The sequence below is a fragment of the Saccopteryx bilineata genome, chromosome 5 (assembly GCF_036850765.1).
Source record: "Saccopteryx bilineata isolate mSacBil1 chromosome 5, mSacBil1_pri_phased_curated, whole genome shotgun sequence".
NCBI lineage: Eukaryota > Metazoa > Chordata > Mammalia > Chiroptera > Emballonuridae > Saccopteryx > Saccopteryx bilineata.
In genome coordinates, this window is record NC_089494.1 from 206,891,080 (window position 1) to 206,906,570 (window position 15,491).

Genomic DNA, 15,491 nt, shown 5'->3' on the forward strand with positions numbered 1-15,491 from the left:
ATTGGGTTCCCACATGGGGATACCAGAAGTCAAGAGGCAGGACACTGGCTGGGAGCGCTCTGTACTCCCATGTCCTATTCATTCGGCATCGCTGGCACAAAGTACTTCTTAGTAAAATGTCTGTTGAAGAAATAATATCTCTTCTGCCCAACTGCTCTTTAAACTGTACAATATAAACTACTTTTAAACTTAGCATACTCCAATAGGACATGGAGTAATCTGGAATCTGATGTTCTAATGAACTTACTCTGTATCTTGAGGCTTTGTAAGGAAGACATCACTAAAGCATAAAATAAAGAGTATATAGAACTTATCCTTTAAGATCCAGCCCAGTAAACCTTGATATACTATTTTAGTTTGTTTAGTCTTAGTTTACAGGAACTCTTATAAAACTATGTATGTTTGACGATAATATTTGAGTTAATGCTTGCTTAGCTTGATTGAGAATGCTTCTTTTTGTTGGTGATCCTGTATTTTTTTCAAGAACAAAAAAAATAGGATAAAAAAAGATTTTATTTGAGTCTCCTTTATAATAAGAGTGTTGGAGGCAAGCATCGGTTGATATGTATCCAGGAATCCTAATATTCAAGAATGGAGTTTGAGAGCAATTACTCTTTATTTTTTCTTTCATAGTCTACTGTGTTTTTTTCTTTATGTAGTAAAAAAACACATAACATAAAATTTAAAATTAACCATTTTAAAGTGTTCAGTTCAGTAGTGTTAAGTATAGTCATGTCGTTGCAAAACAGATCTCCAGAACGTTTTCATCTCGCAAATCTGTGACTCTGTACCTAGTAAGGAACAACTTCTCCTGTGCCCCCTCTAGCCCTGTCAACCACCATTCTACTTTCTGTTTCTACAGATTTGACTGCTTTAGCTACCTCATATAAGTGGAATCAGAGTATGTCTTCTTGTGAAGGGTTTATTCCATTTAACATAATAGCCTCAATGTTCATCCACGCTGTAGCATGTGTAAGTATTTACTTCCTTTTTAAGGCTGAATAATACTCCACTGTATGTACAGACCACATTTTTATTTTTTTATAATTTACTGAGAGGAGGGGAGGGAGAGACAGACTTTCACTGGGATCCACTTGGCAAGCCCACTAGGGGGTAATGCTTTGCCCAGCTGGGGCCCTTGCTCCATTGCACATGGAGCCATTTTTTTAGCACCTGAGGTGGAGGCCATGGAGCCATCCTCAGCACCTGGGGCCAACTTGCTCTAATCGAGCCATGGCTGCGGGGGGGGGGGGGGGGGGGGGGAGGAGAAGAGAGAAAGAGAGAAGTATGAGGGGGAGGGGTGAAGACAGGGAGGGGTGGAGAAGCAGATGGGCGCTTATCTTGTGTGCCCTGATCAAGAATTGAACCTGGGATATCCAAATGCCAGGGCACTGCTTTACCACTGAGCCAACTAGCCAGGGCCCACACCACATTTTGTTTAGTTATTCTTCCATTGATGAACATTTGGGTTGCTTCTACTTCTTTGCTATTGTGAATAATGCTGCTATAAACATGGTTATGAAAATCTCTCTTGAAGGCACTGATTTCAATTCTTGGATAAATATTCAGAAGTGGTAATGCTGAGTCATCTGGTAGATTTATTTTTAGTTTTAATTTTTGAGAAGTCTTCATACTGTTTTTCATAGCAGTGAGAGCATTCTGGAATCCCAACAGTGCACGAGTGTTTCAATTACTCTATATCAGTGGTTCTCAACTTTTCTAATGCCGTGACCCCGCAATACAGTTCCTCATGTTGCGGTGACCCCAAACCAAAAAATAACTTTGGTGGCTACTTCATAACTGTAATTTTGCTACAGTTATGATTTGGAATGTAAATACCTGATATGCATTATGTATTTTCCGATGGCTTTAGGCGACCCCGCCGGGGTCACAACCCACAGGTTGAGAACCGCTGCTCTATATCCTCACCAACACTTGTTCTGTTATGCTTTTTTTTTAAAAAAAATAATAGTTATCTTATGAATACTAATGTGTATAAGGTGGTATCTCATTGTGGTTTTGATTTGTATTTTCCTGATGATTAGTGATGTGGAGCATCTTTTTATATGCTTGTTGGCCATCTGACTACCATCTTTGGAGAAATGTCTACTCAAGTCCTTTTTGTAATCAAGCTGTTTGATTTGTTGTGGTTTAGTTTCACCACCTTTGATTTCAGACCAGCTCTCTTTAGACAGTGCTCTATCACTGATAGTTGGCCTTTGTCTCTAGCTTTTAATTAACGCACCTAAACTAGCCAAAGTCCTCAGCCTCACCTTGAATACATTCCCTACTCGAGGCCCCACTACAGGAGTGACAGCATCTAACTGAGGAAGGATGCTCTTGGCAGAAAAGGAAGTAACTGAACACCCACTTCCTGATCACACTGGCTGCTTCTAAGTGACAGTATTAGGTTAAACTATTGAAAAGGTGAATAAAGAAAAAGAGGGAAACAATAATTGAATGAAATATAAAAAAAATTAGAGAACTGGAGGAGTCTTAAACAAGAATCACCGAAAAAGCCATCATGACTGAAGACTCTGTGGGAAGACCACACAGCTACAATAGGAGGTGAAGCATTTGGTAAGTGGATGCAAATCTTACAGAGCTTGGGGCTTTTATGGAGCTGCTGTCTTCTCTAAGCAGGAGGAAGCTGGTCCTTATACACAAGTTGGCCCCTCCCATACTACTCAGGCACAGAAAACACAAACAGTGAACAGAGCAGTAGCTCCAGACAGTAGCCCATGGCAGGTTACAAACAACGGCTAGTGGCAAACCAAGAAGATCCAGAACCAACACAACCAGTAGTAGGTGGCAGACAGCACCAACCCTAGACTCAGCGAGCTACACAAGCAGCAAGCCCAAAGAAGGAATCCAGCAGGCACCAGACAGTGTGGAGGATAAATATGACCTATAGGACAGACACTGCACAGTGATATACATGATCAAGGTTAACCCTTAAAGCCAGCCAGCCTGAAGGGATAACCGCATCCACAAAAGGGTCAACTTCATTCAATACACACATACTCTCAAAAAGCATTCCTAGAGCAATGAACTCAGGTGGCCTAAAGGTCAGTACCACTGAGCTCATTTTCCTCATAAAGACACTGCAACAAATTCCAAAGTCAGACAGTGCTACCTAATACACAGACAAAATGAGCAGACAAAGAAATATGACCCAAATGAACAGGAGAAATCCCCAGAAAAAGAACTAGATGAAATGGAAGAAACCAAACTACCAGATGCAGAGTTTAAAATAATTATTAGGATTCTCAAGGATCTTAGAGCAACAATGGATGGTTACAAAGAGAACTTAAATAAGAGACTGCAAGCATCAAAAAGGACATTGAAATCATAAAAAAGAACCAGTCAGAAATGACAAATACAATATCAGAAATGAAGATTACACTAGAAGGAATCAACAGCAGACTGAATGAAGCAGAGGACTGAATCAGCAATTTAAAGAAGATAAATGTAAGCACAGAAGCAGAGCAGTGAAAAACAAAGAGGCTCAAAAAGACTGAGGAAACTCTAAAAGACCTCTGTGACAACATGAAAGAGAAACAACATCTGCATCATAGGGGTTTCTGAAGGAGAAGAGAACAAACAATGGATAGAGAACCTATTTGAAGAAATCATAGCTGAAAATTTCCCTAAATTAATGAAGAAAAAAGTCACACAAGTTCAATAAGCACAGAGAGTCCCATTAAAGATGAACCCAAGGAGGCCTACATCAAGATATATCAGCCCTGGCCGGTTGGCTCAGCGGTAGAGTGTCGGCCTAGCGTGCGGAGGACCCGGGTTCGATTCCTGGCCAGGGCACACAGGAGAAGCGCCCATTTGCTTCTCCACCCCTCCGCCGCGCTTTCCTCTCTGTCTCTCTCTTCCCCTCCCGCAGCCAAGGCTCCATTGGAGCAGAGATGGCCTGGGCGCTGGGGATGGCTCTGTGGCCTCTGCCTCAGGTGCTAGAGTGGCTCTGGTCGCAACATGGCGACGCCCAGGATGGGCAGAGCATCGCCCCCTGGTGGGCAGAGCGTCGCCCCTGGTGGGCGTGCCGGGTGGATCCCGGTGGGGAGCATGCGGGAGTCTGTCTGACTGTCTCTCCCTGTTTCCAGCTTCAGAAAAATGAAAAAAAAAAAAAAAAAAAGATATATCATAATTAAAATGCCAAAGTTAAGAGACAAAGAAGAATACTAAAAGCAGCAAGAGAAAATCAGTTAATTACCTATAAAGAAGCCCCCATAAGGATGACATCCAACTTCTCAACAGATACACTTGAGGCCAGAAGGAACTGGCAAGAAATATTCAAAGTGATGCAAAATAAGAACTGACAATCAAGACTACTTTATCCAGCAAGGCTATCATTTAAAATCGAAGGAGATATAAAAAAGCTTCCCAGACAAAAAAAGACTCAAGGAATTCATTACAACCAAATCAGTACTGCAAGAAATGGTAAGGGGCCTACTATAAAAAGAGCAAAGAAAAAAAGAAATCAAGAGAAAGAAGACTGTAGGTTTAAAGAATAAAATGGCAATAAATAAGTACATATCAATAATAACCTTAAATATAAATGGATTAAATGCTCCAATCAAAAGACACAGGATAGATACATGGATAAGAAAACAGGACCCATACATATGCTGTCTACAGGATACCCAACTCAGAACAAAAGACACACATAGATTAAAAGTGAAAAGGTTGAAAAAAAGTATTTCATGCAAATGGAAAAGAAAAAAAATCTGGGGTAACAATACTTATATCTGACAAAATAGCCTTTAAAACAAAGGCTGCAGCCTGACCAGGCGGTGGCGCAGTGGATAGAGTGTTGGACTGGCATGCGGAAGACCCAGGTTTGAGACCCCAAGGTCGCCAGCTTGAGCGAGGGCTCATTTGGTTTGAGCAAAAGCCTACCAGCTTGAGCTCAAGGTCGCTGGCTCCAGCAAGGGGTTACTCGGTCTGCTGAAGGCCCATAGTCAAGGCACATATGTATGAAAAAGCAATCAATGAACAATTAAGGTGTTGCAACGTGCAATGAAAAACTAATGATTGATGCTTCTCATCTCTCCGTTCCCATCTGTCTGTCCCTGTCTATCCCTCTCTCTGACTCTCTGTCTCTGTGAAAAACAAAACAAAACAAAACAAAACAAAGGCTGCATAAGGGACAAAGAAGGTCATTACATAACGATAAAGGGAGCAAACCAACAGGATATAACCATTGTAAATATCTGTCTGCCTAATATACGAGCACCTAAATATAGGAAGCAGATTTTGATGAACATAAAGGGCAAGATCGACAGCAATACTGTAAGGTATTTTTCCCCGCCGAGAAGGAAGGAATGGGCCAGAGCCACAAGTGTGGAATAGCAAATGGCTTTATTCAGTACAGAGTGCGCATCCCGCCCGGCAAGGTTCCCTGGCCCCGAGGAAAGAAAGATGGAGGGAAGTTGCAAAGATTAAACCATGTGGGAGATATTTAAAGGGTCCCTCTAGGGAAGTGGAGCTAACATGACGTGGTGAAATCCCACTGGCTGGCAGACGATGGCTTTTTTCCAAACGGTTCCTGTGAAGCCTGCTTTTGGCGCGCTTGGTTGTGGGCGGGTCTGAGTTCCCCACGTGACCATCCCCCATTATCCACCGACCTTACAAATACCATAATAGTAGGGGATTTTAATACCCCACTAACATCAGTGCAGAGATCCTCCAGACAGAAAATGAACAAAGAAACAGCGGCCTTAAATGACACACTATATCAACTGGATTTATTTGTATCTTCAGAACATTTTACCCCAAATCAGAAGAATATACATTCTTTTCAAGTGCTCATTGTACATTCTCTAGGATAGGCCACATATTAGGACACAAAATAAGTCTCAACAAATTTAAGAAGACTGAAATCATATCAAGAAGTATCTTTTCTGATCACAACTGCATGAAATTAGAAATCAACTACAACAGAAAAACTGAAAAACATTCAAAAACATTAAATAGCATGTTGTTATATAACAAATGGGCTAATAATGAGATCAAAGAAGAAATAAAAAATTTCTTTGAAATAAATGAAAATGAAAGTACAACAACCCCGAATCTATGGCACACAGCAAAAGCAGTCCTGAGAGGGAAGTTCATAGCACTACAGGCACACCTTAAGAAGCAAGAAAAAGCTAAAATCAACAACCTAACCCTGCACCTAAAAGAACTAGAAAAATAACAACAAATAAAGCCCAGAGGAAGTAGAGAGAAGGAAATAATAAAGATCGAAGTGTAAATAAATGACAGAGGCAAAAAAAAAAACAAAAAAAAAACAATGGAAAAGATCAATGAAACCAACAGCTGGTTCTTTGAAAAGGTAAACAATATTGATGAACCTTTAACCAGATTCATTAAGAAAAAAAGAGAGAGGACTCAAATAAATAAAATCAGAAATGGAAGCGAAAAAGTAACAACTGATACAAAGGAAAAAAATACAAAGGATTGTAAGAAAATACCATAAAGATCTATATGCCAAAAAATTGGACAACCTAGGTGAAATGGATAAATTCCTAGAAACATACAATCCTCTAAAACTCAATCTGAAAGAATCAGAAAACCTAAACAGACTGATTACAACAAATGAAATTGAAACAGTTATCAAAACACTCCCAGCAAACAAAAGTTCTGAACTGGATGGCTTCACAGGTGAACTTTATCAAATATTCAAAGAAGAACTAACACCTATCCTTCTCAAGCTATTCTAAAAATTTCAAGAGGAGGGAAAACTTCCAAGCTCATTTTATGAGAAAAGCATTATCCTTATTCCAAAACCAGGTAAAAACATTACAAAGAAAGAAAACTATAGACCAATATCCATGATGAACATAGATGCTAAAATTCTCAACAAAATATTAGCAGACTGGAACCAGTAATACATTAAAAAGATCCTATATCATGATCAAGTGGGATTCCAGGGAAGCAAGGCTGGTACAATATTCTCAAGTCAATAAATGTGATTCATCAAATAAACAAAATGAAGGATGAAAATCACATGATTATACCAATAGATGGAGAAAAAGTATTTGACAAAATCCAGCACTGATTTATGATCAAAACTGAGCAAAGTGGGAATACAGGGAATATACCTCAACATAATAAAGGCCATCTATGACAAACCCACAGCCAACATCATGGGCAAAAATTACAAGCAATTCCCTTAAGATCAGGAACAAGACAGGGGTGCCCCCTTTTACCATTCTCATTCAATATAGTTCTGGAAGTCCTAGCCATAGCAATCAGACAAGAAGAAGAAATAAAAGACATCCAATTGGAAAAGAAGAAATAAAACTGTCCCTTATTTGCTGATGACATGATACTGTACATAGAAAACCCTCAAGTCTATCAAAAAAACTACTAGACCTGATAAATGAATTCGGCAAGGTGGACGGATATAAAATTAACATTCAGAAAACAGTGGCATTTTTATACACCAACAATAAACTGTCTGAAAAAGAAATTAAGGAAACAATTCCCTTGACTACTGCAACAAAAAAATTTAAGTAACTAGAAATAAATTTAACCAAGGAGGTAAAAGACTTGTACTCAGAAAATTATAAGACATTGAAAAAAGAAATCAAGGAAGATACAAACAAATGGAAGCATATACCATGTTCATGAACAGGAAGAATAAACATCACTAAAATGTTTATACTACCCAAAGCAATCTATGGATTTAATTCAATGAAACTCCTGTTAAAGTACCAATGGCATACTTCTGGAACAAATATTCCAAAAATTTATATGGAATCAAAAAGAACCCAAATAGCTTCAGCAATCTTGAAAATGAAGAACAAAGTGGGAGATATCACATTTCTTCATATCAGAAATAAACCCACGCCTTTATGATCAATTGTTATTTGACAAAGGGGGCAAGAGTATAAAATGGTGTAAAGATAGCCTCTTTAATAAATGGTGTTGGGAAAATTGGACAGATACATGCAAAAAAATGAAACTAGACCACCAACTTATAACATTCACAAAAATAAACTCAAAATGAATAAGATTTAAATGTAAGTTGCAAAACCATAAAAATCTTAGAAGAAAAATAGGCAAAAAATAAACTATGATATCTCTCATAGCAGTGTTTTTGCCAATATATCTCCATGGCTAAGTGAAATAATGGACAAAATAAACAAATGAGACTATATCAAACTAAAAAGCTTTTGCACAACAAAAGACACCATTAACAAAATAAAAAGACATTCCACTCAATGGGAGAACATATTCACCAATATGTCTGATAAGAGGTTAATAACCAAAATTTATAAAGAGCTTCTAAAACTCAACATCAGGAACATAAACAATCCAATTAAAAATGGGCAAAAGAGCCTTACGAGGTGGTGGTGCAGTGGATAAAGCGTCGGCCTGGGATGCGGAAGACCCAGGTTCGAGACCCCAAGGTCACCAGCTTGAGCGCGGGCTCTTCTGGTTTGAGCAAAAGCTCACCAGCTTGAGCCCAAGATTGCTGGCTTGAGCAAGGGGTTACTTGGTCTGCTGAAGGCCCGTGGTCAAGGCACATATGAGAAAGCAATCAATGAACAACTAAGGTGTTGTAACGCTCAACGAAAAACTAATGATTGATGCTTCTCATCTCTCTCTGTTCCTGTCTGTCTGTCCCTATCTTATTCCTCTCTCTGACTCTCTGTCTGAAAAAAAAGGCAAAAGAATTGAATAGATACTTCTCCAAAGTGGATATACAGATGGCCAATAGGCATATGAAAATGTTCAGTGTCACTAATCATCAGAGAAATGCAAATTAAAACCACAATGAGATACCACCTCACACTTGTCAGAATGGTGCTTATTAACAAATCAACACATAAGAAGTGCTGGCAAGGGTGTGGAGAAAAGGGAACCCTCCTGCATTGCTAGTGGGCATGCAGACTTGTGTAGCCACTATGGAAAACAGTATGGCATTTCCTGAAAAAATTAAAAATAGAACTGCCTTTTGATCCAGCTATCCCACTTTTAGGAATATATCCTAATCCCAAAACACTAATTCAAAAGAAGACATGCACACCCATGTTTATTGCTGCATTGTTTACAATAGCCAAAATCTGGAAACAACCCAAGTGTCCATCTGTGAACGAGTGGATAAAAATGCTGTGGTACATATACACAATGAAATACTATGCAGCTGTGAAAAAGAAGGAAGTCTTACCCTTTGTGATGGCATAGATGGACCTGCAGGTTATTATGCCAAGTGAAATAAGCCAGGCAGAGAAAGATAAATACCATATGATCTCACTTATCTGTGGAATCTAATGAACACAGTGAACTGAGGAACAGAATAGAGGCAGAGGTTGGGCCACAGGGAGCAGAGGGACAGCTCTCAGAGGGAAGGGGGATGAGGGGACAGGATCAGAGAAGGTGAAGGGATTAGAGAAATTATATATACATAACACAGAGATACAGATAACAGGATAGCAAATCCCAGAGGGGAGGGGGGAGGGAGTCAAGGGGAGGGGGACAAAAGGGGTGTAATAGGGGCACGATATTAGAGGGTGAGGGTGTTATATTGAGTGGGACACTTGAATCCATGTTAACACAATACATTAAAATTTTGGCTTGAAAAACATGGAAGGTGGTAGTGAGGGTTTAATATATTCCCAGCAGTAAACAGATCAAAGAAGATAGCCCTGTGAAGCTGCACTAACACTATGCACAGGCATGTGGTTCAGAGGAAATTCTCTTTGGAATGCCTCATTATTCAGCTCCATGTGAATAGCTCAGGTGCCTCCTCTGAGTTTGCCTCATTTTGTGAAGCTGTTCACGAACTGCTCATTCTTCTCTGAGTGCTCTGGTCACAGGACCTGGTCCTTTGCACACAGAACTGGAAGAGATTGGCCACACAAGAGAGGCCCCATGTGTAAGAGTGTATAATAAGCTTGAACTATTTTGATGCCAAACTTAGTAGAAGTCAAACATTGCCTTAATTGCACACATTCAAAACCTGTTTTGAATAACTGTCATTCTTAGAAAAAAGTCATCTGTACATAAAAAAGTCCTCCACGGCCTGGGCAAATGGAAAAGGCAGGACATGACCCTGGAACACCATAATATCACATTTCAAAGTCTTGTGCAGAGGCACAGAAATGTTTACCGCCAGCAGCATTCACAAGGCAGAGGGCACCAGACATACACACACTTACCTGGATCCAGGGCCAGCCAGGTAACATGGGTCCTTCACAAGACCAAAGCCATTGTTTTCCCCCAAAAGCACATCCTGAAACACAAGAAAGCCACAGCATTATTATCAAGAAATTTACCAAGGGGGTGGATGTAGAAAGAAGAACAGTTATGGGAAACCTATTTATTGTCAGGCTCCCAGAGGGCACTCTTCCATACTACCCCATTTCATCCTCTAAGCCCCAGGTGTTGTTAATCCCACTGCACGGAGGAGGAAGCAGGTCCAAAGAGGCTAACCTTCCCAAGGTCACAGCAGCGAGCTAGGATTTCAGCCTCAGTCTGTCTCACCAGGTGCCTCTCCAAACAAGGGCATTTTGTAAGCAAGAGAAGGTTGATAATTATCTCCAGGGTTCAAAACAAATGCTATCCTTGAAACAGAGTGATGAAAATTAATTCAAAGGCCAACCTTTTGAAAAAGCAATAGAGAGATGACAGGATAGTGTATGGAATTTAGCAAAAACCAAACAAACAAAAAAACCCAATGTTCTGAGTTGTAGTTCCAGAAGATATGAATCTGGCATGTTATCGGGTTGAAATATGTTCTCTTGGGAAAACCTTTCACCCACATGCAGCACCAGTATCTCTGGGACTTTTCAGGGTGGTCATTACTTGTTTCTTTTTCTTTTTAATAGAATATTATTGGTTTCCTGAAAGGGTCCTAGTTCAGTTTTTGATAGTGTAAGATTTGGCTAATGTGAATAAATCCCTGATGGAGATGGTGCTGCTATTGATGACAAAATATTTAACTCTCAATTACTTATACTAGAAGACAGGTAGAAAGCAAAACTTAAATCCATACATTATCTCTAAACTTACTTTCAGCAATTATTTCACCTCTTAATTCATCCAAAGAGCTAACTGCTTTCCACTCCTCTTCCCCCATCAGTGGTACAGGTACTAAAAGCAATAAAAGAGCCAAAGGCAGTAGGCACAAGGAAGAAACAAACACGTAAATATTACTAGGAATCGCTGCTATCCCTTACTGGGCATCTACTGTGTGCCAGACACTCTGCTTAATTCCTTACAATCCGCAAATCATGTGCCTAGAGTTGTGTTAGGCACGTGCCATTTCTTCTGTAGTTGAATCTATGACAGTGGGGAGGGGAGAGGTAATGGCAGCTCAGAAAGGTTAAGTATTTTACCCACCCACACAGTGACGTAAGTACAGGAGCCAGGATTCAAAGCATGAGCTCTTGAAAACACAGGATCTTGATTTGGAATCTTAACAAATTGAGTGGTAGCTGAAGTGGATGCAATCGGACCTCAGTGCTTTGAGAGAAAGGAATTCCATATGCCTCTGGTTTGCTCAAGTGTCACTCTAGGGGATGGGAATTCCTGCTCTCCACAGAATCTTACAGTCGTTTCAACTCTTTCCCCCCCTGTACCCTGTTGGTATGAATGTGCAGCTGGGAAAGCCTCTCAGACTCCTTTAAGCTCCTAACCCAGAATAACTTCTAAACATATTTTCCCATTCTGTTATTTCCTTTGAATTACAGTATGAGCTTAAGTTAATATTTATGTGTGTGTATAAAATAAATGAAGTTAGACCCAGTAATAGGCTATTGAGAGAACTCTCTAAATCTTCTGTCAGTCAAAGTGCCACTTGGACAGAAGGAAAATGCCTTCCCAACCTAGTAAAAGCAAAATGGTGATAAATTCATGTTCTATTTACTTGCTTTGATTAGGCATACGTTCACTCTCAAAGACTTGATTTCCTATGCACTGGTAAGAAGTATACAGTACTTACAGGGCAATTTTGAGAAAAGCAGTAACTATGAAAGAAATACCAGGTGAAGAGTTATACCAATAGATACTTGCTAAATGTCAGTTTGTTTTTGTTAATTATCTCTGACTTCTGATGACTGACTTACCAGTTTTTATTCTTCATTAGGTATAGCATACTTAAAAATACAGACCTAAAGACTGTTGAATCCCAGGATTCTGAGTTAGAAATCTAACATCTCTGTGACCAATGAAATATGAAGACAACAACAATCATCTACTTGCGAATATCAGTTTCAAGTGTCTGCTAAAATGAATTAGAAATCCATTTGAAAAATTTTTTATTTTATTTTTAAATTTTTTTTATTTTTTAAATTCAGTGAGAGAAGGGGAGGCAGAGACAGACTCCTGCATGTGGTCTGATCAGGATTTTCACCATGCAAGCTGCCTACCGGGCAATGCTCTGCTCATCTGGGGCCACTGCTCCATTGCTTGGCAACCAACCTATTTTAGTGCCTGAGGTGAGGCCATAGAGCCCAGGACCAACTTGCTCCAAACGAGCCATGGCTGCAGGAGAGGAAGAGAGAGAAGGTGGGGAGGGGGAAGGGTAGAGAAGCAGATGGTTGCTTCTCCTGTGTGCCCTGACTAGAATCAAACCTGGCACAGTCACCCACCAGGTTGATGCTCTATCACTGAGCCAACCAGCCAGGGCCACAATAAACTTGAAAAGGAGCTGAATCCTCATCCAAAGCTTCTAAAATCCTGCTCTATTAGCATCTGGTTTACAGGAGCAAGTAGCATTTGTTCAGGATACCATGGACTGAGCCAGCACCAGAAATAGATTCCATAGTTTGGGTTTAATTCAGGCAGATGGTTTCTACAGGGTCATTTAGTTTCATGGAGTTCTCTGAAGGTGAGATGAGAACAATTTTTTTTCCTTTTTTTTTATTCTTTTTTTTTTTTTTTTTAGAAAGGAGAAAGAGGGAGAGAGAGAGAGAGAGAGGACAGAGAGAGAGAGAGAAGGGGGAGGAGCAGAAAGCATCAACTCCCATATGTGCCTTGACCAGGCAAGCCCAGGGTTTCGAACTGGCAACCTCAGCATTTTCCAGGTCGACGTTTTATCCACTGCACCACCACAGGTCAGGCGAGAACAATTTTTATTTAATGCCTTCATCAAAGCTTAATGATAATAGTCAAGTTCCGGGGTTATTTTTCTAATATAAGAATATAATATTTTGAAATAACCATGATAATTAGGTAGTAAGACTAATTTTGTTTCGTTTAGATAGATGACAGCTGTATGAAGAAAACAGATCAAACCCTGCCGTGGCCGAGGTCCCAGGCCAGGCAAGGTCTGGTTGCTGGTGGGGGCGGGGGGAGTTGAAGCTAAGAACACAGCCTTGGCACAGTTACAATCTGGGGGACGGTAACCTGTTTTCAGAATTTCTAGGAGTGAAGCAGCACAGATAAAGTATTTCATTTTGAAATATTTTCCTCCTCTGTTGTCATATTCCCCAAATTAAATACTATCTACATATGGCTTTTTTTTTTTTTTTATTGAAGAGGGTACCTAAATAATGTTCAGTATTTAGTTGTCTTTCTAAAAAGTTTTTCAGATAATATAAAGTCTGTCTTTGGGTTTGAAGGAATCCACAACACCTATGTTTTAGCTCTATTTCCCAGTTTACCAGGCTTGAGAAATAGTTGGTAGAGTGAAGGTGAAATAACATTTGTATACAACTGATTCCCCAAGGGAGAATGACATCTAGTGGGGGATACAAATACAGAAGAGGATTCAGTTTTTGACTAAAGATTTGTTTCCTTTAGAACATGGGGAGCAAAATAAAGAAAACACTTGTTCTGCCATGCACTAAATGACTAAAGCCCACCAAACTAGCTGAAATTGCATGTTACATATTTGGATTTTTTTTTCTCCGAAGTGAGAAGCAGGGGGGAGGCAGACAGACTCCCGCATGTGTTCAACCGGGATCCACCCAGCATGCCCACCAGGGGGCCATGCTCCGCTGCAATTGGAGCCATTCTAGCGCCTGAGGTGGAGGCCATGGAGCCATCCTCAGCGCCCGGGCCAACTTTGCTCCAGCAATCTTGGCTGTGGGAGGGGAAGAGAGAGAGAGAAAGGAGAGGGAGAAGGGTGGAGAAGCAGATGGACGCTTTTCCTGTGTGCCCTGGCCAGGAATCGAACTCAGGACTTCCACATGCTGGGCTGACGCTTTACCACTGAGCCAACTGGCCAGGGCCACATATTTGGATTTAAGAAGTGTTTTAGTGGTAGGATAAGGAGTGGAAACTAGTTCTGTTCTATCTGCAGAAGAGGAAAATGGCTATTGAAGGATTATGGTGAATTACTTTATAGATTTTGTGTCAGTTTATACTGGAGGGAAAATATTTCTGAATATTCCCAAACAGGAGACATCTGGGAGGGCACAGCAGCACAGTATTTTCTCTCAGAGGCTCTGTGTACATGTGTTTCAGAAGCAGTGCTGCAAACAAACTTCTCTCTGGCAGTTGTGACTGAATCTTTCTTTGAAACTGTTTCCTCCAATACTGCTTGCCTCACACAAGCCCCAATCCTTTGTGAACATCCTGCCCATCCTTTACAGCAGGGGTCCCCAAACTTTTTACACAGGGGGCCAGTTCACTGTCCCTCAGACCACCGGAGGGCCGGACTATAAAAAAAACTATGAACAAATCCCTATGCACACTGCACATATTTTATTTTAAAGTAAAAAAACAAAACGGGAACAAATACAATATTTAAAATAAAGAACAAGTAAATTTAAATCAACAAACTGACCAGTATTTCAATGGGAACTATGCTCCTCTCACTGACCACCAATGAAAGAGGTGCTCCTTCCGGAAGTGCAGGGGGCCGCATGTGGCCTGCGGGCCGTAGTTTGGGGACCCTGCTTTACAGCCTGGTTCAAATCCCACTTCCCTCAAGAGAAGCCGAGAGCCCCTCAGTTAGAATTAATCACTTTCCCTCCCATAATATATTATTTATCACTGTCCCCAAAGCATTCGCCAGTCATGTTATTTACATTTAAGAACACACTCCTTGCTCAATTATGAACGCCAGAAAGGCATGAGACTTATTTTACTTTAACTCTTCTTGTAATACAGTGCTTTTCATACTAATACACTCTAAAATGCTTCTCTGCCAGGAAAAACACAGAATTAGAGAAAGGGTCATGGCGGGGTGTTCTCTCCTGTGCTAACATGTATGTGAGTTCCCAATATTGCCTTAGGTGGGAAGGGAACCACGAGGGAGGCCGCTTTTCTGCAGTGGAATGTGGAGCTTGAGGATGGGCTAAGAATTAGGGAAATTCATAGATTCCCAGGAGTCAGAGGACTCAGGTTCTATTCCTAGCTCTGCCTGAAATTTCCAGTGGAAAGCACTTCACAATCTTTGCATACTTTGGAGCCTTTATTAGAAAACCCTTTTATGTGAGACTTGAAATGTCGGTGATTCTCTTTTCTCACCAGGATGGTGCACCGATAGAGCTCAGATGGGAGTCAGAGAGACACGGGTTTTG

At 40.5% G+C, this 15,491-nt stretch overlaps 1 protein-coding gene across 7 annotated transcripts in view; it reads right to left on the reverse strand.

Annotated features, from left to right (window-relative positions):
• SHROOM3 (shroom family member 3) overlaps window positions 1-15,491 on the reverse strand; it is a 323,146-nt gene that overhangs the window by 25,441 nt on the left and 282,214 nt on the right. For all 7 annotated transcript variants that reach the window (XM_066233275.1, XM_066233274.1, XM_066233277.1 and 4 more), the window contains one exon: window positions 10,179-10,252. In XM_066233275.1, coding sequence (XP_066089372.1) covers window positions 10,179-10,252 — 74 coding nt within the window. The remainder of the gene's footprint in view (window positions 1-10,178; window positions 10,253-15,491) is intronic.